At 50.0% G+C, this 23151-nt stretch overlaps 1 protein-coding gene across 6 annotated transcripts in view; it reads right to left on the reverse strand.

Moving 5' to 3' along the window:
* LOC119957316 (cGMP-dependent protein kinase 1-like) overlaps nucleotides 1-23151 on the reverse strand; it is a 105232-nt gene that overhangs the window by 23253 nt on the left and 58828 nt on the right. For 5 of the 6 annotated variants that reach the window (XM_038785189.1, XM_038785187.1, XM_038785188.1 and 2 more), the window contains exon 3: nucleotides 2166-2279. In XM_038785189.1, coding sequence (XP_038641117.1) covers nucleotides 2166-2279 — 114 coding nt within the window. Of the gene's footprint in view, nucleotides 1-2165; nucleotides 2280-18372; nucleotides 18463-23151 lie in introns of those variants that run through there. The other variant, XM_038785191.1, reaches the window with a different exon arrangement.

Raw genomic sequence — 23151 nt, forward strand, 5'->3', positions numbered from 1 at the left:
ATGTGTGTGTGAAAGAGACTGAGAGTGTGTGTGAGAGAAAGAGCGAGTGTGTGAGAGTGGGAGAGTGAGAGTTTGTGAGAGAGAATGTGAGAGGATGTGTGTGAGTGAGAGAGAGAGAGAGACACACACACAGACAGACACATTCCCAAAACATGGGGTCTGGGCAGAGTAGACTGAGATAAACTGTTCCACACAGTCCCAAGATGTGCAGGTTAGATGGAATGGCCATGATCAATGCATTGGTTTACGGCAATAAGACGGGGGAGTGGGCCTGGGTCGGGTGCTCTTTCAGAGGGTCGGTGCACACTCGATGGGCTGAATGGCCTCCCTCTGCACTGTAAGGCTCTATGGTTTCCGATTTAAGCTGTGATTGTCGAAAGAATCGATGACAAGGTGAGGAAAATTGTTTGTCGCTCAAAGCAGCGAGTGATTAGGATCTGGAATGCCCTGTCTGAGAGTGTGGTGGAGGCACCGTTGATTGAGTCAAAATGAAACCAGATCTGCACTAAAAGGAGAAGGGTGGGACAGCGGGACTAATGATTTAGAAATCATTAATATCTCCACACTTCGCACCAAGTGTTACGACGCGGAGGCTTTTATGGCGAATTCCTTTTTTTGGTGGGCTTGCACTGCCAGACTAAGATCGTTCCCAGCCACTGAGCCATTGCAGAGCCCAGCTTTCTCTCAATCCATCACATGCCAGATGTCTGTATCCCAGGGAAATCTATTCCTCAGAATTCCTACACGGACATCAATTTTTTAAAAATTTGTTCATGGGAAGTGGGTGTCGCAGGCTGTGCCAACATTGTCCATTCCGAATTGTCCTCGAGGGGCAATTAAGATTCAACCACATCGCTGTGGGTCTGGAGTCACATGTAGGCCAGACCGGGTAAGGACGGAAGATTTCCTTCCCTAAAGGACATTAGTGAACCAGATGGGTATTTACGACAATCGACAATCTCATTAGATTTTACTAAATTCAAATTTCACCATCTATTGTGGTGGGATTCGAACCTGGGTCCTCAGGACATTACTCTGGGTCTCTGATTTACTAGTCCAGTGACAATACCACTACGCCATCCCTTCCCCATCTGCACCGACCCCCTGAAAGAGCAACCTATCTAGACCCAGTCCCCCACCCTTTACCTGTAACCCAACCTGCACCTCTCTGGACACTAAGGGCAACTTAGCACGGTCAATCCACCTAACCTGCACATCTTTGGACTGTGGAAGGAAAGCCACGCAGACACAGGGCGAACGTGCAAACTCCACGCAGTCCCTCAAGGCCAGAATTGAACCCTGGTCCTTGGCGCTGTGAGGCAGCAGTGCCAACCACTGTGCCACCCTGCCGCCCTTCAGAAGCACCACACCAGTGGCTGGGTTAAACATTCAGAGAGGGAGTATCCGAGGGCCTCTCATCCATTGAATGAAGGACTCTCAGCATTTGAACCCAAGGTGACGATGGAAATAACCCTGTGTATGGCCAAATGGTCACGGCCTGAAGGACTGGTGAATATGAGGGAGGAGATTCACACACATCAGCCTGTTTAATGAGCTGCTATTGAAGATGTGGCAGGCAGTCGAATATTAGTACCAAACATTTCTCCAGTCCGAACATTCAGTGCTCATCAGCACTTTACAAGAATGGTTCCCATGGAAACTCGCAGTGTCTATTTATGGTGAAAGACTTACGCAAGTTGAGTCTTTGATAAAGTCAGACCAGCTTCGAAAGGAACTCAGTAAGAATGGTCTGGGGAGCAAGATGGAAACCCAGCTACCGGATGTAGTGATGAGGGATAATTGAGTGTGGAACTATAATCAGAGTGTCCCTCTGATGATACGTTGGATCAACACTGCGCCGCAGTAGCCTGGCACTGCTAGATGCCAGGGCTCAGTTTGATTCCTGGGCATTCACCAACCTTCGCGCTGATCAACATAACATCTCATTACTGCAGATCCAGTATAACCTTCACAGGTAAAGGCTGAAGGAAGCTGTTGCGATTCACCATAGTGACCCTGGCTTCCATGGGTGCCCTCCGCCTCACCACCCTGGCTTCTGCGGGACAGCAACTATCCTTCTCATCGCACGCAAGGCCCCTCTGATCCCAATCCTGACGGCAGGGCTGGTTGCTGGAACCCTCTCCAACTCCCTGGTTAGCACCTACCTTTGACTGTTGCTGTCCTGGTACAGTTGTAGAGGATGGCCAGCTCGCCAAACACTTTCCCTGGTGCCATGGTACAGAGTTGCACATTCTCTTTCGTCACCTGCACCTTTCCCTCTGTGGAGGTAAACAGCAGTCACTCAGCATCCGAGACGGAAAAGCCGGACAACGCGCCAAAGAGACGTTTCACTGAGCTGCCCACAGCTGGGACAACAACGCCGGGCTCACCCACGTCCTAGCCTTGAACACACTTCATTCGCTTGTTTCCCTCATGCCCTCTCTCCCAGCTCACCTTGCCCAAGAGACCAATCCATCGGCTCCCTCCATCCAAAACTGCTGACCACCTGATCTACCTGGCTCCATCATTGGCTGATATTGTTAATCGGTTAATCGTTCTTGCTCACGATCCTTCACTTCTGTTACCATCGCCTCCCAAAAAAAGCCCTTTGGCGCCCTTCGTCCGTGTCTGCAATCTCCTTTTCCTCCCCAAAGCCCCTGCACGGGTCTCTGCCTCCCAAATCCGTACTCCCTCACGTTTGAATCCCTCTGGTCAGGTTTCTGCCCTTACCACAGTGGCCGAGCGGCCACCTAAGATGGCATCCTGCATAGGATGCTGGGAGAATTAGCCAAGCTCAAGGACAAGCAGGCTAGACTCTAGCAATACACAGGGAAAAGGCCATCTCCAGGCCATCCCAGGAACAATGGAACTATCCAGTCAATCACACTTGTTTACCAGACACAGCGACACCTTATTCGGAAAGCCCGTCTGCCCTCAACACTTGCAGACATGGCCACTGAGTGCTCACTGATTGGACTTGATCGATCAGGGTGATTGGGACCTGATCAATTGATTGGCAATGACCCAGAGACCGCCCAAAAGGGCACGAAATCCAAGCAGGTTAAAAGGTGCTGCACCACTTTAGAATCTCTTTCTGCAGCAGCAACGATAATCTTCACCGGCCACCACGCGCAAGACCATCACCCCACCAATAGAAGGAAGCCCAGAGCCAGCCCAAGGACTGAGCATTAAGGGCTACAGGATTCAGCACACAGATAAAGGCCAATACATGTCTGCTACTTGCTAGTCACTCAAAAGTTAAGTTAAGGTCTAGTATGAACTATTAGTACTCTGTAGAATGACTTGTGTTGATGGAGTGATTGATATAACATTGAACTATAACATTGTGCGAGTGTGGATAAACAGTGTTTGATTAAACAAAGCCAACTCGCAGTCATTTGTCCACCCCATGCGGGTTAAAGACACACTGGGGTAGCAACACCACAGAACCAAAACAGCCCTCAAAGTGACAATGGCATTCTATGCGACTGTAACAAGGGTCTTTCTCGACCTGTCTGCAGCATGGTTGACCGCACCCTCTTCCTCCAACACCTCCCCACTGCTATCCAGCTGGCCGCACGTCTCACCTGGTTCCATTCCAATCTATCTAATGGTAGCCAGAGATCACTCACTATGGCTTCTCTTCCTGCATCCTTACCTCACCTCAGGTGTCTTCCCAGAATCTGTCCTGAGCTCGTTCGTCCCCCTCCCAACTCCTTTTGCTCACCTACATGATGGCTCTTGTCAAAACCACCTGAAACACAGCATCACTTTTCATCACGAGTTCCACCATCATACCTCTCGCCTCCTCCACTAGTGTTCAAATGACCCTCTGCAAACCGTCTACTATTCGATCCCTACCCTGCATTCACCCCATGGCTTGCTGACCGATATTGGCTGCCAGTTAAGCAAAGCCTTGATTGCAAATTTCTTACGCTTGATTACAAATTGCTCCCCACCTCGTCCAGGCCCCCCAAACCCTCCAGACTCCTCCAATTCCTGCCTCTTCAGCATTTCTGATTTTTGGCCGCTGTCCCTTCAGCTGCCCGAGGGACCCCGAGCTCAGGAACTCCCTCCCTAAAGCTCACCAACCTCACTCTCCTTTAAGACACCCCTTGACCAAGCTTTTAGACATCTGGCCAAAGGTCTCTGCAATGGCTCAAAGTCCATAATGCCGTGGGATGTTAAAGACGCAGCATAAACAGTTGTTTATGTTGTTGTAGTGAGTAATATTCGCGACAGCATCAAGCACATTCACCCACATTAAAAACACAATATGTCGCATCCTTCTGTGAGCACACGCAGTTAAGTGGAATGAAGCCACGCCTGTCGGAGGCGTCCAGACAAAGGCTGGATGAGGAGTCACAAACAGCTGTGCGCCGGCCTCCCACAACTTTGATTCAAACTGCAGGAGTCCAGGGGCCTGCAGGCACACGCCCTCGTCACGCCTCGAGAATGAACTGAATGCTCCTAAATCCAGTCAGTCACAACCTGCTCAAGACAGCTTTCTCCCTGCATGGAGGCTGCTGACTCACAGCCATCTCCAAGGTGGCTTACCAAGTGGCGCAGCCTGCAAGGCGGGCATGTGCGTCCGCTTGGTCTCTGCCAACCTTGTCTGGAGTGGAGGGGATGGGTCGCTGGATGGTGGTAAAACCTCTGGTTTATATATATTTTAATTTTTTTGACCGTACCAGGCATCATACACACCTGAGGGTGGATAAACTGGCCTTGGGAGGAGTGCAGTGTAGATTTACTGGAATGATACCTGGTCTTATGGTTGAGCAATAAGGAAAAGGAGAGTGTACTGACTAGGCCTGAACAGAATGGAACAGAGCATCAGATATAGGAGCAGAATTAGGCCATTTGGCCCATCGAGTCTGCTCTGCCATTTGATCATGGCTGATTTGGAATAGAAAGGAGGCCATTCGGCCCATTGAGTCTGCACCGGTGCTTGGAAAGGGCATCTTTTACGCCTCCACCCTATTCCCATAACCCAGTAACCTCACCTAACCTTTTGGACACTGAGGGGCAATTTAGTACGGCCAATCCACCGTACCTGCACAACTTTGGAGTTGTGGCAGGAAACCGGAGCACCCGGAGGAAACCCAAGCAGACACGGGGAGAATGTGCAGACTCCGCACGGACAGTGACCCAAGCCGGAATTGAACCCGGTTCCCTGGAGCTGCAAAGCAGCAGTGCTAACCACTGTGCTGCCCGATATGTTTCTCATCCCCATTCTCCTGCCTTCTCCCCATAACGCCTGATCCCCTTATTAATCAAGTCATAAACAAACTATTGCCTAGAATTTAGACGATCAAGGAGTGATTTCATTGTGGTTTCTGGATACCATGTTGAACAGATGGGGTAGATAAACTATGGCCGCTGGATGGGAAGTTTCGGACCGGGAACTGTTCAGAAAGTTCAAGTTGGAACTTTCAGAAGTTCCAGCACAATAATATCTCAACTCGCAAAGGGTGGTAGAAGTTTGGAACGCTCTTCTGCAAATGGCACTCGACACTGGATAACTTGTTAACGTCAAAACCAAGAGTGATAGAATTTTGTAAGCCAAAGGTATGAAGGGGTATGGGGCAAAGGTGGAATATCACAAATTCTGGTGGAGTGGCATGGCAGCACACTGGTTAGCACTTCTGCCTCACAGCGCCAGGCTCTCAGGTTCAATTTCCGGCTTGGGTCACTGTGCGGAGTCTGCAAGTTCTCCCTGTGTCTGCGTGGGTTTCCTCCGGGTGCTCCGGTTTCCCCTCACAGTCCAAAGACGTGCAGGTTAGGTGGATCGGCCGTGATAAATTGCATGTTAAACTTCTAGGTGAGTCATCTGTTTCAAAACACCACCGAACCACATAAAACTCTTCTGGTACCTCAGCGCCCAGTTGGCAACGCCATTGGCCAAGCACTCAGCTTCAGGTAGGCAGTTTGTCAGCGTTGCCAGCATGCCAGTCTCTTAACAACATGTCACTCCTGGTCAAGGGGGCATAAGATCCACCTGCATCGCCTCTCCTGCATCAACCACAATTCCTTTCATCGAATTTAAATGGAAAGCAGCTCAGTCCAATTGAATTTAAGGTGGCCCACCGGGCACACATGACAGCAGCGAGAATGGGTGAGTTTTTTGGGGTAGAAGACAGTTGTCTGAGGTGCAAGGGCAGCCCTGCAAACCATGTCCACATGTTTTGGGCATGTGTTAAGCCCGGAGCTTAGAGTGTTCTGGTAACGGTTCGTGAGGGCAACGTTCAAGGTGCTTAACACAGGGGTGGTGTCGAGTCCAGAGGTAGCGATCTTTGGAGTGTCAGAAGACCCGGCAGTTCAGGGGGCGAAAGAGGCCGACGTCTTGGCCTTTGCCTCCCTAGTAGCCTGGAGACTGATTTTATTAATGTGGAGGGACTCGAAGCCCCCGAGTGTAGAGACTTGGGTTACCGACATGGCTGGGTTTCTCAGCCTCGAGAAAATAAAGTCTGCCGTAAGAGGGTCTACGCTAGGGTTCTCTCGGAGGTGGCAGCCGTTCATCAACTTTCTCGGGGAAAATTAAAATGTCAGCAGCAGCAGCAGCAATCCGTGGGGTGGGGTGGGTGGGGGTGTGTGCTTCATTGGGATGTGGGAAGACTGGCCCGCGTGGGGTAATGTTTAATTGTTATTGTATATTCTCTTTTTGCACTATGTTAATGTTCACTCTAGTTTGTTTTGTTATTATTGTTACTACAGTTTTACTATGAAAAATTCTGCAAAACCTTAACAAAAATATTTTTAAATGGAAAGTAGCTCACGAGAGGCGACGCCGAGAACAGTCTAATGAGAGATTCTGAATCATAGAATGAGAGAAGCGATTCATCTCAACTCCCCTCCAATCACCCAACCCCTCCATTCAACAAGGCGATGGGTGAACTTTTATCTCAAATGTGTCTGCACTATCCCCATAGCCCCTGATCTCAAAAATCTGTCAATCTCTCGTAATGAATACACTCAATGGCTCCGCTGGTTTAGAGCGCTCCCAAAAGATTCAGGAACGTCCGAGCGAAGACATTTCTCCTCGACAGGCAGACCCACTCATTCTGAGACTCGTGACCTCTCTGGGCCACCGGGATGGGTGTGGGGTGGAGCGGGGGAAAGAGAGAGGGGGGAGGGGGATAGAGAGAGAGGGGGGGGGGGAGAGAGAGAGAATGAGAGAGATAGCTTTGTGCAAGTTTCCATGCAATTTTTTCAACATTTAAAAAAAACGTATCAGTATGGTGAGGTTTAAGGTGTACATGTTTAACAGCGATGTGAGACTGGATGGTGTATGGTCCACTTGTTTAGACCAGGCGCGGCAAGGCTGCCTGTGTGTGCATGTTTGCAAGGAGCAGTGTGGGAGAGAGAGAAAGCACACTTCAGTCTGGGCAAGCAGAGGACTGATGCATCACGTTTTCTTCAGCCGGGGTGGCACGGTGGCACAGTGGTTAGCACTGCTGCCTCACGGCGCCAAGAACCCGGGTTTGACCCCGACCCCGGGTTACTGTCCGTGTGGAGTTTGCACATTCTCCCCCGTGTCTGCGTGGGTCTCACCCCCACAACCCAAAGATGTGCAGGCTAGGTGGATTGGCCACGCTAAATTGACCCTTAATTGGAAAAAAATAATTGGGCACTCTAAATTTAAAAATAATGTTTTCCTCAGCCAGTCTGATGGGACACTGTACATTAAATCTATTCTGACTCTGGTGACAAATGTACTGGCCCGTCCTGTAATCACAGTCTAATTGGATTTAAAATAGGTTACTCATCAGGGAGTAGCTGATGGATTTTCAGACAGGACCATTATCCTTTCCACATTTCCCTGGCGCCTATCCCTATCTCTTGTTCTGACTGCCGACGGCTGCCAAGTGAATTAGAAAGCGAGAAGGCTTCAAGACAAACACACTTGGGCAGAAAACAGAAAATATTCTATTAACCAACACAATCTCAGGCAGATCATTGTGTGGTGAATGGGGCGATGCACCAGACATGATCAAGTGGTTGATTGATCATCACTTGATCGTGTTCGCGTGGGTACCAACTACAATTCAATATAAGGATGAAATAAAGATACCGCCCTCATCAGTTAACGTGTGAACCCCCCCATGTCACGAGGCCTTGTTTGATTGGTGGTCTGTGCTGCTCAGAGCTGGTGGATGTCGAGGAATCAAGGTAAGAAAAATAGGCGGCGCGGTGGGACAGCGGTTAGCACTGCTGCCTCACAGTGCCAGGGACCCAGGTTCGATCCTCGGCTTGGGTCACTGTCTGTGCGGAGTCTGCGCATTCTCCCCGTGTCTGCGTGGGTTCCTCCGGTTTCCTCCCACAGTCCAAAGATGTGCAGGCTAGATGGATTGGCCATGATAATTTGCCCCTTAGTGTCCAAAAGGTTAGTTGGGGTTGCTGGGGATAGGGTGGGTGGGGAGTGTTCTTTCAGAGACTCGATGGGCTGAACTGCCTCATTCTGCACTGTTGGCATTCTATGATGCTGCCGGCAAGGCCTAGATTTTCCTACCCACCCGTAAATTGGGGGGATGCTGGTGACAACCTGCTCGGCCATTTCAGAGGGCAGTTCGGAGGCCAGACTTGATAAGGACAGCAGATTTCCTTCCCTAGGGGCCTTAGTGCGTCCAATGGGGTTATATGATAATCTGGCAATGGCACTGTCACCATTATTCATGTTAGCTTTTTAAATTCCAATTTAAATTCCCCATCTGGGAATTAAGTCCTCAGTGCGATTCAAACTCAGGTCTCTGATTATTAGCCCAGCCCTCTGGCCTCGTAACGTCACTAATTCTGACACTGTTCCCATACTTAGGTGGGTTAATCATTGTGAAGGCTTAGGCGGCAAAAAGGTGGGTTATCAATTGGAGAGTTAAGTACTAGGAAGGTGGGCTATCAATTGGAGAGTTAAGTACTAGGAAGGTGGGCTATCAATTGGAGAGTTAAGTACTAGGAAGGTGGGCTATCAATTGGAGAGTTAAGTACTAGGAAGGTGGGCTATCAATTGGAGAATTAAGTACTAGGAAGGTGGGCTATCAATTGGAGAGTTAAGTACTAGGAAGGTGGGCTATCAATTGGAGAGTTAAGTACTAGGACGGTGGGCTATCAATTGGAGAATTAAGTAGTAGGAAGGTGGGCTATCAATTGGAGAGTTAAGTACTAGGAAGGTGGGCTATCAATTGGAGAGTTAAGTACTAGGAAGGTGGGCTATCAATTGGAAGTATATTAGAGAGACGTGTAGCATTAGGGTTTTCTGCATAACAAGGGTTAGTATGGGGCTGGAGAACAGTATGGTGTTCAGAGTCACATGATTGAGGCCTCAGCACAGTAATTGTCTTGTAGAGGCCAGCCTGGAGATAGTGGGGGGCTGAGGACACAGCTTTGTTCCTACCATAGGAACAGGAGTGGGCCATTCAGCCCTTCAAGCCTGTCCCACCATTCAATGAGATCATGGCTGATCTGAGGCCTAACTCAAGATATGATCTAAAGAAATCCATCAAAGGTGCCAAAAGACAGTACCGGATCAAGCTCGAGTCCCAGGCTAGCCACACGGACCCCTGCCGTCTATGGCAATGTCTGCAAGACATAACGGGCAACAAGATGAGGGCATTTAAAATCGCTGGCTCCAATGCACCCTCCCTGATGAGCTCAACACATTCTATGCCCGCTTTGAGCAAGAGGTCAGCGGGAGCGAGCCCTCCACCCCAGAAGCCTCGGATGAACTTGTATCTGAGGTCACCACTGCAGACGTCAGAGCAGCTTTCTCGAAGGTCAACCCACAGAAAGCCACTGGCCCGGATGGGGTACTCGGACGAGCACTCAGGTCTTGCACGGATCAGCTGCCAGGGTATTCGCAGACATCTTCAACCTCTCTTTACAACAATCTGAGGTCCCTATCTGCTTCAAGAAGATGACCATCATCCCTGTACCAAAAAAAAAGACGAGCAGCGTGCCTTAATAACTATCGTCCAGTAGCTCTGACATCCATCATCATGAAGTGCTTCAAAAGGTTAGTCGTGGGACGAATCAACTCCAGCTTCCCGGATTGCCTTGATCCACTACAGTTTGCCTACCGCTGCAACAGGTCCACAGCAGATGCCATCTCCATGGCCCTGCACTCTACCCTGGAACACCTAGATAACAAAGACACCTCTGTCAGACTCCTATTTATCGACTATAGCTCAGCCTTCAACACCATCATTCCTACAAAATTCATCTCCAAACTCCGTGGCCTTGGCCTCGGCTCCTCCCTCTGCGACTGGATCCTGAACTTCCTAACCCACAGGCCACAATCAGTAAGGATAGTCAAAACACCTCCTTCAGGATCATCCTCAACACCGGTGCCCCACAAGGCTGTGTCCTCAGCCCCCTACTATACTCCTTATACACCTTTGACTGTGTGGCCAAATTCCCCTCCAACTCGATTTTCAAATTTGCTGGTGACACCACCGTAGTGGGTCGGATTTCAAACAATGATGAGACAGAATACAGTAATGAGATAGAGAATCTGGTGAACTGGTGTGATGACAATAATCTCTCCCTCAATGTCAACAAAACAAAGGAGATTGTCATCGACTTCAGGAAGCCTAGTGGAGAACCTGCCCCCGTCTACATCAATGGGAACGAAGTAAAAAGGTGTTGAGAGCTTCAAGTTTTTAGGTGTACAGATCACCAACAGCCTGTCTTGGTCCCCCCATGCCGACACTATAGTTAAGAAAGCCCACCAACGACTCTACTTTCTCAGAAGACTAAGGAAATTTGGCATGTCAGCTGCGACCTTCACCAACTTCTACAGATACACCATAGAAAGCATTCTTTCTGGTTGTATCACAGCTTGGTATGGAGCCTGCTCTGCCCAAGACCGCAGGAAACTACAAAAGGTCGTGAATGTAGCCCAATCCATCACGCAAACCAGCCTCCCATCCATTGACTCTATCTATAATTCCCACTGCCTCAGAAAGGCAGGCAGCATAATTAAGGACCCCACGCACCCCGGGACATACTCTCTTCCACCTCCTTCCGTCAGGAAAAAGTTACCAAAGTTTGAGGTCACATACCAACCGACTCAAGAACGGCTTCTTCCTGCTGCCATCAGACTTTTGAATGGACCTACCTCGTATTGTTTTTTTAAAATATTTTTTTTAATTTAGAGTACCCAATTCATTTTTCCAATTAATGGGCAATTTACCGTGGCCAATCCACCTAGCTTGCACATTTTTGGGTTGTGGGGGCGAAACCCACGCAAACACGGGGAGAATGTGCAAACTCCACACGGACAGTGACCCAGAGCCGGGATCGAACCGGGGACCTCAGCGCCGTGAGGCCACAGTGCTAACCACTAGGCCACCGTGCTGCCCTTACCTCGTATTAAGTTGATCTTTTCTGTACACTTGCTATAACTGTAACATTACATTCTGCAGTCACTCCTTCCTTCCCTATGTACGGTATGCATTGTTTGTTCAGCATGCAAGAAACAATACTTTTCACTGTATACATGTGACAATAATAAATCAAATCAAAATATTAAACTCCCCTACTTCTCTTCCACATTTTGTAGAATCATAGGATCCCTACATTGCAGATTGAGGCCATTCGGCCCATCGAGCCTGCACCAACCCTTTGAAAGAGCATTCAATGCATGTCCGCTCACCCCACCCTATAACCGTAACCTAACCTGCACATCCCTGGACACTAAGGGGCAATTTAGCATGGCCAATCCACCTAACCCCAACATCCCTGAACACTAAGTGGCAATTTAGCATGGCCAATCCACCTAACCCCAACATCCCTGAACACTAAGGGGCGATGGAGTCTTTTGGTTTTAATGGTCGATTTGAACGTCGGTACCATCGACAGTCACACACTTGTTTTCATTGCTCAACTCCTGGAGTGGGCCTTGAACTCGGAGCCGTCTGACACATGGGGTGAGCACGCTGCCAACTGCACCATAGCTAACACTCTGCTGCGAATCCTTGTGAGGCTCTTTAATGCTGCAGTCTAGATTGTAATGTCTGAGATCCCTGGAAAGAGAACCCGCCTCATTTTTCAGCCATTTCAATTTGATCCACACACTGTGTAATTCTATTTCCTTCAGCCTCCAATTAATCGTCAATGACACAGACAAATACCAGTGAAGAGCTGCAGTGAATTTACCGTCTGAGGGGAGCGAGGAGGAAATGTTGACTTTGTCTTGGCACTCATTTATCTTGCGCCGCTGAGGGAATACTGCACAGTGAGGCCGAAGGCACATTGCAGAATAACATTGATACACACTTACTTCAGACTTGACAACTCTTCCCCTATGCTTCCCCTACACGTCCCCCCCCCCCCCCCCCCTTCCTGGCCTGCTCTTCACCTCCCCCACCATCTGCTCCCTCCTGTCCCATTCTCCCCTTCCCCCTCTCAGCATTTAATGAGCTGAACGGGCAGACTTTATGCCAGTGGTCGTGCCTTTCCTTACAGCGGCTCCAGTGGTCCGAGAGAGTCCTGCCAGGCAGTCCGTGGGCTGGTCCAAAATGCAAGTCACTGACACACAACATAACAGCTGAAGCCGTACGTGGGAGAAAAGAGGTCATCTACCATGGGTGTCTAAGGAGATACATGAGGCTGTCAAATTGAAAGAGAAGGCTTACAAAGTGGCCAAGATCAGCGGGAAACTAGAAGATTGTGAAAGCTTTAAAGGTCAGCAGAAAGCCAGAAAAAGAGCCATAAAGAAAAGTAAGATAGAACACAAAAAAAAACTGGCACAGAATATAAGGACAGATAGCAAAAGTTTTTATAATTATATAAAACTAAAAAGAGTGGCGAAAGTAAACATTAGTCCGTTAGAGGATGAGAGTGGTCATTTAGTTATGGGATATGATGAAATGGCGGAGGCATTGAAAAAATATTTTGTATCGGTCTTCACAGTGGAGGACACTAATAACATGCCAGCAATTGACCGAGAGAAGAAGGTAGGTGAGGACCTGGAAACCATTACTATCACGAAAGAGCAAGTGTTGGGCAAGCTAATGGAGCTCAGGATAGATAAGTCTCCTGGCCCTGATGGAATGCATCCCAGGGTACTGAAAGAGATGGCTGGAGTAATAGCAGATGCACTGGCGGTAATTTTCCAAAATTCACTGAACACTGGGGCAGTCCCAGAGGATTGGAAAACAGCAAATGTGACACCACTGTTTAAAAAGGGAAGTAGACAAAAGATGGGGAATTATAGACCGGTTAGCTTAACCTCTGTTGTGGGGATGATGCTTTAGTCTATTATCAAGAAAGAGATAGGAGGGCACCTCGATAGAAATTGTCCCATTGAATGGACGCAGCATGGATTCATGAAGGGCAGGTCATGCTTGACGAATTTCTTGGAATTCTATGAAGACATTTCGAGCAAGGTAGACAAAGGGGACCCAGTGGATGTGGTGTACCTAGATTTCCAAAAGGCCTTTGACAAGGTAACGCACAAGAGGCTGCTGCATAAGATAAGGATGCATGGTGTTAAGGGTAGAGTACTAGCATGGATAGAGGATTGGTTGTCTAACAGGAAACAAAGAGTGGGAATAAATGAGTGCTATTCTGGCTGGCAATCAGTGACGAGTGGTGTGCCTCAGGGATCGGTGTTGGGACCACAATTATTTAGAATTTATATAGACGATTTGGAGTTGGGAACTACGTGTAAGGTATCCAAGTTTGCAGATGACACGAAGGTGTGTGGCAGAGCAAAGTGTACTGAGGACTGTAAAACCTTACAGAGGAACATTGACACATTGAGTGAGTGGGCAAAGGTCTGGCAGATGGAGTATAATGTCAATAAGTGTGAAGTCGTGCATTTTGGTAGGAGTAACAATAGAACGGATTATTACTTAAATGGTAAAAAGCTGCAGCATGCTGCTATGCAGAGGGACCTGGGTGTACTTGTGCATGAGTCACAGAAGGTTGGTCTGCAGGTGCAACAAGTAATTAGGAAGACAAATGGAATTTTGTCCTTCATTGCGAAGGGGATTGAGTTTAAAAGTAGAGAGGTAATGTTGCAGTTGTACAAGGTGCTGGTGAGGCCACACCTGGGGTACTGTGTGCAGTTTTGGTCTCCACACTTGAGAAAGGATGTGCTAGCACTAGAGGGGGTCCAGAGGAGGTTCACTAGGCTGATTCTGGTGTTGAGGGGGTTATCGTATGAGGAGAGGCTGAGTAGATTGGGATTATATTCACTGGAATTCAGAATGTTGAGGGGGGATCTAATAGAAACATATAAAATTTTGAAGGGAATGGATAAGATAGAAGTAGAAAGGATGTTTCCACTGGTAGGTGAAAGTAGGACAAGAGGGCATAGCCTCAAGATTAGGGGGAGCAGATTTAGGACTGAATCAAGGAGGAACTTCTTCACTCAGAGGGTGGTTAAAGTATGGAATTCCCTACCGAAAGGAGTAGTAGACGCTACTTCATTGAATATATTTAAAGATAGGGTAGATATTGTTTTGAAAAATAAAGGAATTACGGAATATGGCGAGAATGCGGGTAAGTTGTTCTGAGACCACGAAAAGACAGCTTATAGAATGGCAGAGCAGGCTCGAAGGGCCGGACGGTCTACTTAGAACATAGAACAGTACAGCACAGAACAGGCCCTTCGGCCCTCAATGTTGTGCCGAGCCATGATCACCCTACTCAAACCCACGTATCCACCCTATACCCGTAACTCAACAACCTCCCCCTTAACCTTACTTTTAACACTACGGGCAATTTAGCATGGCCAATCCACCTAACCCGCACATCTTTGGACTGTGGGAGGAAACCGGAGCACCCGGAGGAAACCCACGCACACAGGGGGAGGACGTGCAGACTCCACACAGACAGTGACCCAGCCAGGAATCGAACCTGGGACCCTGGAGCTGTGAAGCATTTATGCTAACCACCATGCTACCCTGCTGCCCCAAGTTCTCCCCAACTTCTGCTCCTAGTTCTTATGTTCTTATGTGCAAACACCACACGGACAATGACCCAGAGCCGGGATTGAACCTGGGACCTCGGTGCCGTGAGGCAACAGTGCTAACCACTGTGCCATCCCAGTTTTAGAAGCAAGAGTACGGCTGATTTTGTTTGATCAATATAGATAAATATTAGCTTCCCGGGTGAAGATTGTGATGATTTTTTTAAAAAAAAATTCTTATTAGAGTTCGTTAATTTTGTACGAATAACGCAACAGAGAAAACTCAGAACAAAACTGTTGAGAACAAGTATTGCTGCAAATATAGGAACAAGCAAGACAGGGGCGGCACGGTGATTCAGTAACCGGGAACTTGTTCACCAAGGGGATTCAGATGACAATTAAAATCTCCAACCCGAAAAACCCTCCAACTCCAAAGACCTCAGTGACAAACTCCAGGGAGCAAATTGGCGGGCCATAAACATTCATTACCAAGGCTGTGTCTCCATGTACCAGCCACTTAATAATCACATACCTACCCCCTCTGTCCTTGACACAATTCACCCCTTTGAAGGGGATATTTGTGTTGACCAGAATTGCCATCCCTTGCTGCTGATCGCGAACGAGGCAAATAGAAACGTGCCCCACCCAATCCCGCCTTAACTCTGAGTGCTCCTCGACATCAAAATGAGCCCCCTGTAAAATGGGTATGTTCACTTTCTCCTTCTTAAGAAAAGAAAGGAACTTTTTCCTTTTGAAAGGCTAAGCTAAATTCCTCGTACATTCCAAGAGCAATGTTTAAAATTAGTTACCGCCATTGCATAGACCACCAGAGAAAAGGGATAGATTCTTCACGCCACATTCAAACTGCCATAATGCATCCCCCTCATCTTAACTCACACATAGGGACACCAGAATATCCCTACAGCATTCTTATCTCGGATAAAAGACCTCTCTGCCTCAATACAGAAAATCGCGACCACAAGAAGGGACGTTCCTCGGCAAAGGTGAGGACGCCCAGTGCGAACCCTACGGCCATATTGTCACTGCTATCGAGAGACAACCTCCTCAATGTGGAGGAGAGGAAAAAGGCCAACAAGGGAATGGGAGCCAAATGTCCCTCCCGCATTTTGAACCCCCCTCCCCCATGAAGACCTGCATCCTTCACCCACCTCCCAACAATGGCGCCACTCGGTTCTGATCAAAGGGAGGATATAATAAGAAAAGAGGACGGAAATTAGCACGCGACACAGCTACCGTAAATAATAATAATAACAGCCCCCGGAACACTCATGGAGAAGAAAACAACATTCATTATAGCACTCAAATGTTAACACCTCCCATTAAACCGGATAAATGCTGGCAGCACGGTGGCACAGTGGGTTAGCCCTGCTGTCTCACGGCGCTGAGGTCCCAGGTTCGATCCCAGCTCTGGGTCACTGTCCGTGTGGAGTTTGCACATTCTCACCGTGTCTGCGTGGGTCTCACCCCCACAACCCAAAGATGTGCAGGCTAGGTGAATTGGCCACGCTAAATTGCCCCTTAATTGGAAAAAATTAATTGGGTACTCTAAATTGAATTTTTAAAACAACAGGATAAATTGCAAATGAAATCAGTCAAATAACAACATCTCTGGATTTCAAATTTCACATTTTCCGAGTCGCAGAATATCAGTCCAACTCCTTGCCCTCTGTGGACTTAACGAAGACCAAGGAACTCGTCAGGTCACTGAAATACTTAACTGAATTATTGGATGTCACTTTTAGGGTCACAGGATAATGCACGGCATAATTAATTCCAGTTACCTTGAGTTTCATAGAACTTAGAAGGAGGCCATTTGGCCCATCGAGTCTGCACTGGCTCTTGGAAAGAGCACCCCACGTAAGCCCACACATCCCAGTAACCCCACCTAACCCATGGCCAATACACCCAACCTGCATATCTTTGGACTGTGGGAGGAAACCGGGGCACCCGGAGAAAACACACGCAGACACGGGGGTGGGGAGAACGTGCAGACTCCACACAGTGACCCGGGGCCTGGGAACCCAGAGCTGTGAAGCAACAGTGCTAACCACTGTGCTACCGTGCCGCCCAACTTTGGCGAAGTCTCGACACTTCAGCTGCGTCGCTGTCGAAAAGTCCTGGAAGAAGGAAATCTTCATCCCGTTGTAGAGCCAGGTCCCACCGCATCTCGCTGTCTCCAGGACTCTCTGGCGATCTGTAAAATTGTGGAAGCGAACCGTGATAGGCCCGGGACGTTGATTGTCCCTCAGCCTCAATGACAGGAGACAGTGCGCCCTTTCTGATTTGAAACGCCGTTAACATCCAGCTTGAGGAAACGTAGCAGCCAGTTCTCAGGAGCCTTACCCTCCGCTCCCTCAGCCAGACATATCACCCGGATATTCTTTCTCTGAGTTCTCCAAATTTTCCCAGATTTCTGACACGCCGCAAAGCAAAGCTGGTTTTCCAAGGATTGATTACAAGCTTTGGTCGAGGAAGCAACATTGTCCATGTTCAGGATTCTTCCTACCTTTCATCGAGCCCCTTATTGGTAATCTGCAGCTCGGCCGCATGAGCGCTCAGATTTCCCGTCAGCAAGCTGTGTCTCTGATCTGTTACTCAGATAATATTTGCAGTTACCATTTTCAGCGCCTCAGTGAGCGCCCTTGAATCCGACTGCACCCTTTTACCCCCGGATTGCTTCCTGTTTATCGGCACACTAAGAAATAAACTTTCGGAGCACGTGCCGGGCAAACAGGATAAAAGATGGATGAGAAAGTGAGGGGGGCTAGAAACTGCGGAAAATCTGCTATTTCCGTGCCCGCATCGTAAGACCATAAGACATAGGAGCTGAATTAGGCCACTCAGCCCATCGAGTCTGCTCCGCCATTCAATCATGGCTAATATTTTCTCATCCTCATTCTCCTGCCTTCTCCCGTTACCCCTGATCCCCTTATTAATCAAGAACCTATCTATCTCTGTCTTAAAGACACTCAGTGATTTGGCCTCCACAGCCTTCTGCGGCAAAGTTCTGATGCTTCCCGTCTTGCTGCGTACTGCCACCATTTTCTCTTTCCATTTCAGACGATACTTACCCTGGCTGTACCAGCCATAAAGCTGGAGGCCATCGCCCATCGGAATTGGAGGGTACTGCACTTCCACATCCTTGGTGTGGATCGACAGCACGTAATCACACTCTCCACAGCCTCCCCCCCCCCCCCCCCCCCCAAACAGTGGATCGGTGCCCAAAGCAACATCTCCAGCAGCTTGACTCAAGTCGTCAAGCATCTCAGAACTCACAGGTCATCAGTCTTAATTAGCTCACAGTAATGTAATGATTCGCCACATAATGCAATGCAGGTCTTTCACAATGCTGTGAACCAGAGCAAACAAAACAATCACATTTCTGCCTCCCTCCCATGTGCTCTCAGCTTGTAGCTGAATTGTAAACACCGACTCACTTCCTCGCAGTGCTGCCCAACACTCCAAAGATCTTCCTGTGCTCTCGTACTGCTTACTCAATGGTTCCCCTCTCAGCTTCTGCTCCCTGCCTTTTCAATTTGACGACAGCACTTGCTATTCATAGTACAGGACAAGGTATTTGAAAGGAGAGATGACGACATCATCACAACGGGACTCTCTGCCATGTCAGCCTTCAACAGAGGCCATATCAATAATGCATCTCTCTTATATACAAGGACAAAAAGCTGAGAGAGTCGGTTTTACACTCTTTCTGTTCGATATCAATGCCCCCGGGCTGCAAGGTAACTTGTTGAAATTCAGGAGCAGGGTTAACACACGTGTGCGGAAAGCAAACTTGGAGGCACACCAACCTGTCACTTTTTTTTGAAATAATTTTTATTGAAAAATTTTGAATCTATACAACAATAACGCACCATAGTAAAATACCAAAAATAACAATAATATTAACAATCATAAACATTCGCCCCACCTCCATGAACAACACAGCATTTTAACAACAACGCATATTAACACAATATAAAGTTACAGAATAGACACTACAATAAGGAACCCCCCCCCCGGGTTGCTGCTGCTATTGACCAAGTTACCTATCTTTGAGCCAGGAAGTCCAGAAAAGGCTGCCATCGTTTATAGAACCCTTGTATTTATCCTCTCAGGGCAAATTTGACCCTTTCCAATTTTATAAATCCCGCCATGTCACTGATCCAGGTCTCCACACTTGGGGGCCTTGCATCCTTCCATTGTAACAGAATCCTTCGTCGGGCTACTAGGGACGCAAAGGCCAGGCCTCTTTCGCCTCCTGCACTCCCTGCTCTACCGCAACTCCAAAAATCGCGAGTCCCCACCCTGGTTTGACCCTGGATCCAACCACCCTCGACACCGTCCCCGCCACCCCCTTCCAGAATTCTTCCAGTGCTGGGCATGCCCAGAACATATGGGCGTGGTTCGCTGGACTCCCCGAACATCTGGTGCACCTGTCCTCACCCCATTTAGCCTTCAGCTCCTCCACTGACGACTCCTCCACCTCCTGCATTACCTTATAGATGTCAGACACCTTCCCCTCTCCGACCCACACCCCCGAAAGCACTCTATCCATCGTCCACCGCGACGGCAGCAGAGGGAATCCCTCTACCTGTCGCCTAGCAAACGCCTTTACCTGCAAGTATCGGAACATGTTCCCTTGGGGAAGGCCAAATTTATCTTCCAGTTCCCCCAGGCCCGCAAACCTCCCGCCAATAAACAGGTCCCTCAATTTGCTGATGCCCGCCCTTTGCCACCCCCTAAATCCCCTATCCTTGTTCCCCGGGTTGAATCGATGGTTGCCACCCAGTGGAGCCTCCATCGAGCCCCCTGTTTCCCCCCTATGCCGCCTCCACTGTCCCCAGATTCTTAGGGTCGCCGCCACCACCGGGCTTGTGGTAAACCTCTTAGGGGAGAGCGGCAACGGTGCCGTTACCATGGCACCCAGGCTCGTACCTCTACATGACGCCATCTCCATTCTTTTCCACGCCGTCCCTCCCCCCTCCATCACCCATTTATGCACCATTGACACATTGGCTGCCCAATAGTACCCCAGAAGGTTGGGCAGCGCCAGCCCGCCTCTATCCCTCCCTCGCTCCAGGAACACCCTCTTCACTCTCGGAGTCCCATGTGCCCACACAAAGCTCAAAATACTGCTAGTCACTCTCCTAAAGGCGGCCCTGGGGATAAAGATGGGCAGGCACTGAAAGAGGAACAAGAACCTCGGAAGCACCGTCATTTTGACGGACAGTACCCTCCCCGCCAACGATAATGGCAGCATGTCCCACCTCTTGAACTCCTCCTCCATCTGATCTACAAGTCTGGTGAAGTTATGCTTGTGAAGAGTCCCCCAGTCCCTGGCCACCTGCACCCCCAGGTACCTAAAGCTCTCCCCTGCCCGCCTAAGCGGGAGCCTACCAATTCCTTCTTCCTGGTCTCCAGGGTGCACCACAAACACCTCACTCTTGCCTAAATTTAGTTTTTAACCTGAAAAGGTCCCAAACTCAGCTAGCAGCTCCATCACCCCCGGCATCCCTCCCACCGGGTCCGCCACATACAGTAACAGGTCATCGGCATACAACGACACCCTATGTTCCTCTCCACCTCGCACCAAGCCTCTCCACCTCTCTGAATCCCTCAACGCCATCGCCGGCGGCTCGATTGCCAGTGCAAACAACAAGGGGGACAGGGGGCAACCCTGCCTGGTCCCTCGGTAAAGCCGGAAATACTCCGACCTCCTCCTATTCGTGGCCACGCACGCCATTGGGGCCTTACCCATCTAATGAACCCTTCGCCAAATCCAAACCTCCCCAACACCTCCCATAGGTACTCCCACTCCACTCTATCGAAGGCCTTCTCTGCATCCAGCGCCACCACTATCTCAGCCTCCCCCTCAATCGCCGGCATCATGATGACATTCAACAATCTCCGCACATTCGTGTTCAGCTGCCTTCCCTTCACAAAACCTGTCTGGTCCTCGTGCACAACCCCTGGCACACAGTCCTCTATCCTGGTGGCCAGGATTTTTGCCAGGACCTTAGCATCCACGTCGAGGAGAGATATGGGCCTGTATGAACCACACTGCTGGGGGTCCTTATCCCTCTTTAAAATTAACGAGATCAGCGCCCGCGACATCGTCGGGCGCAAAGTCCCCCCTTCCCACGCTTCATTGAGTATCTGCACCAGCAAGGGGCCCACTAGGTCCACAAACTTTTTATAAAATTCCACCGGGAACCCATCCGGCCCCGGTGCCTTCCCTGACTGCATCTGCCCGATCCCCTTAACTAGCTCCTCCAGCTCAATCGGCGCACCCAACCCCTCCACGTGCTCCTCCTGCACCTTCGGGAAAGAAAGCCCATTGAGGAACCTCTCCATTCCCCTCCTCTCCCCCGTTGGCTCCGATCGGTACAGTTCCCCGTAAAAGTCCTTGAAGACCTCATTCACCTCTACCCCCTTCCACACCACATTCCCACTCTTGTCTCTCACTCCAGCAATTTCCTTAGCCGCATCCCGCTTGCGGAGCTGATGAGCCAGCATCCTACTCGCCTTTTCACCATGTTCGTACACTGCCCCTTGTGCCTTCCTCCACTGTGCCTCCGCCTTTCTAGTGGTCAGCAAATCAAATTTAGCCTGCAGGATGCGCCTCTCCCCCAACAGTCCCTCCTCTGGTGCCTCTGCATACCTCCTGTCCACCTCCAGCATCTTTCCCACCAGTCTATCCCTCTCACTCCTCTCGCTCCTCTCCCTGTGTGCCCGGATGGATATCAGCTCCCCACAAATCACTGCCTTCAGGGCTTCCCAGACCATTCCCACCTGAACCTCCCCCGTATCATTCACCTCGAGATACCCCTCAATACTTGCCCGGACCCTCCTACACACCTCCTCCTCCGCCAACAACCTCACATCCAACCGCCACAACGGATGTTGGTCCCGCACCTCCCCCATCTCCAACTCTATCCAATGCGGAGCGTGGTCGGAGATTGCAATGGCCGAATACTCGGCCTCCTCCACTCTCGGAATCAGTCCCCTACTCACCACGAAGAAATCTATCCGAGAGTAGACCCTATGTACGTGGGAGAAGAAAGAGTACTCGCGAGCCCTCGGCCTCACAAACCTCCAGGGATCCACCCCACCCATCTGATCCATAAACCCTCTCAGTACCTTGGCCGCCGCCGGCCTCCTACCCGTCCTAGAGCTGGACCGATCCAGTGAAGGATCCAACACCGTATTGAAGTCCCCCCCCCCCCCCCATGATCAGACCTCCCGCCTCCAGATCCGGGACCCGTCCCAACATACGCCTCATAAAGCCCGCATCGTCCCAATTTGGGGCATACACACTAGCCAGTACCACCTTCTCTCCTTGTGGCCTGCCCCTAACCATAACATACCTACCCCCCTTATCCGCCACCACCTCCTATGCCTCAAACAACACATTTTTCCTCACCAGAATCGCCACTCCCCGGTTCTTCACATCCAACCCAGAGTGGAAAACCTGCCCCACCCATCCCTTCCTCAGGCGGACCTGGTCCGCCACCTTCAGGTGGGTCTCCTGAAGCATTACCACATCTGCCTTTAGCCCCTTCAGGTGAGCCAGTACCCTCGACCGCTTCACCGGCCCATTCAACCCTCTCGCATTCCAGGTGACCAACCGAATCAGAGGGCGTCCCGCCCCCCCCCCCCCCCCTCCCCCGTCGACTAGCCATAGCCCGTCGACTGCCCGCCCCAGGCCAGCACCCCCTGCCCGACCCAGTCCCCACAGCGACAACACCTCTCCTCTGTCCCCCCAGCCCCCACCAGCTCTTTCTTGACCCTACCAGCAGCAACCTGGTATTCCCCTTTCCCCCCTCCCTTCCCCCCCAGGCTAGGAACCCTCCCAGCCACGAACCGTCCTCCATTGTACTTCCGTGGGTCAGTTAACTTCTGCTGACCCCGGAAACTCCCGCCAATAACCCAACCCCTCCCAAAGTGGGATCATCCCCCAATCTATCCCTCCTCCAGGCACCGCTCCAGCGCGGGGAAGAACCAGTTAAGGCCCCACCTCCCCCCAGCCCGGGAAACCAGAGGAAAGCCCGCGCTTTCGCACTGCCGCACCACACCCTTCTGACGCAGCTCCCAAATATCAGCCCTACTCCATACCCCCAACCCGACATAGAATACAACAAACCCCCCCGACCCTCCCCGCAAGATACACAAGTCAACCAATGCCCCACAGCAGAAAAAAACATAGCAGAACAACA

Source organism: Scyliorhinus canicula, chromosome 26 (genome assembly GCF_902713615.1).
Source record: "Scyliorhinus canicula chromosome 26, sScyCan1.1, whole genome shotgun sequence".
Taxonomy (NCBI): Eukaryota; Metazoa; Chordata; class Chondrichthyes; order Carcharhiniformes; family Scyliorhinidae; genus Scyliorhinus; species Scyliorhinus canicula.